At 41.2% G+C, this 1,809-nt stretch overlaps 1 protein-coding gene across 1 annotated transcript in view; it reads right to left on the reverse strand.

Annotated features, from left to right (window-relative positions):
• Window positions 1–1,809, reverse strand: part of tead3b (TEA domain family member 3 b) — a gene marked incomplete in the record, with an annotated part of 43,063 nt that overhangs the window by 2,319 nt on the left and 38,935 nt on the right. The window contains 6 exon segments of the mRNA XM_042219027.1: window positions 1–89; window positions 191–334; window positions 643–816; window positions 1,004–1,140; window positions 1,237–1,301; window positions 1,716–1,772. Coding sequence (XP_042074961.1) covers window positions 1–89; window positions 191–334; window positions 643–816; window positions 1,004–1,140; window positions 1,237–1,301; window positions 1,716–1,772 — 666 coding nt within the window.

The following is a 1,809-nucleotide window of genomic DNA, read 5'->3' on the forward strand; positions in this document are numbered from 1 at the left end:
TTGTGGATAAAGTTGATCATGTACTCGCACATAGGAGAGCGGTGGATCCTGTAAACACACTTTCCTCCCTCTAGGCGGGCATACTCTGTCTGCAACACACACACACACAGGCGAGTCAAGAACAGACAACAATGTGCATATAATATTAAACATACTTCTCAGAAAAGACTCAGTTAAAGCACCGGCGTACCTCTACTTTTTCGACAACTTGCTTGCCAAATGAGCAGACTTTGGTTGAAACGGTGATCGTCATGTTCTCAATGCTACTGTATTGACTGCTGACACCATAGAATGAACCTGGACCGTCTGGCATACCGCTGCTGTTCAGATCAGCCTGCAGAGTGCACACATGTCATCATGACAAAAGGCCCTCACATGACATCAACTTTAAATTGCATAAATAAATAAATAAATAAAGATGTGGATGTAAGTTATTCAAAAGAACATTTATTAACCAAAGACAAACGCAGTATAAATGAAGCAACATTCTATGAAATACATTGCCTCTTATCTTGAAATCATGTAATTTATCACCACATGTAGCATGGTATTGTATGAAAAAAAAAAGCAGTTTGCATAATTTCCAAATGTAGAAAACAGAGGCATGATAATATTAAGTGTCAGATTATAATAACAACATACCCAGAACTTTACAAGGAAGAAAGCATTTTGGGGCCCTTTCTCATAAAGCTCTTTGAGCCCACCCTTCTTCTCAGGGAACTTGTCGTAGATCTGCCGAATGTCCACAGCCTCAAGGAGCGGATCGCTGTAGGAGGGATTAGTTTGTCCGATGTGGACAAACAGGTGTTTGCTGTACTATATTGGACAGAGACAGAGCAGATGATAAAAGTTGGCTATAGGACTTGATTTAGTACAGGGAGCACGAACAAAAAAAACAACTAAAACACAGCCCTCATGTATTAATGCCACTACACTTTTAAACAAGTTCTTATTACTCACAAGCTGTTTGGTTGGGATATGGTGCAGACCATATTTAACTCACATTGTCTGGGTCCCTCTGGACCTCCATGAAGGCTGAGTACTCCAGCAGCCTCAGCTTAGAGGAGGCAATGGTCCGATCCTGCCAGACTGGCACTGCAGTAGCGGCTGGTGCAGGAGGTGGCGCCAAGGGCTCATAATCTTCATGTATGCAAACACATATGCATAAGCATTAATATATCACACCCATTTTCCTTTTCTGGTTTCCATTTATTGATTTATTTTGTTCAAACGTACTTGGTATGGGTTGGTTTACAGAACCTGGTAGGCTCGAGTATGGGGGCTGTGCAAATGGTTTGATACTGAAAAGTAATGAATGAAAGTGAGAAAAAGACTCCAATACCAGATTTTTGTGACACATGGGTACCTCAGTTATGCAGAATTGTTAGTGTATCAGTGTAAGCATGTGTTGCTGCACCAGCTAGGCGTAAGTCCACCTGCTTCATTGCTTAATAGTGATGCAAAACAGCATCATTTAATTGTGCTTTTGCTGACAAATTCATAAAAATGCATACAATTTTTTTGTGTGAACACAAATCATCAAACACTACAAGGATTCATCTACCACATTCCTCTTTTCTTAATAAAATCTGAAGCAGTCTATTGCCTGGTGGTGGTGATGGTGGTTTACATCAGTGCAGAAAACATACAATGCAGTGTAGAAGAGTTAGTACTGCTTTGTGCTCAATGTTGAACCTTGGCTAGGGGGAACTTACGCATGGCTGGTGCGGCCAAGCCCAGGAGTCCTTCCCGGGTTGAAATCTAGAAGCAGCCTGGTGTACAAAAACGTTATTCATTAAACATTCCCTG

This window comes from Haplochromis burtoni, unplaced genomic scaffold, assembly GCF_018398535.1.
Source record: "Haplochromis burtoni strain Fernald_Lab_line unplaced genomic scaffold, NCSU_Asbu1 Contig_26, whole genome shotgun sequence".
NCBI lineage: Eukaryota > Metazoa > Chordata > Actinopteri > Cichliformes > Cichlidae > Haplochromis > Haplochromis burtoni.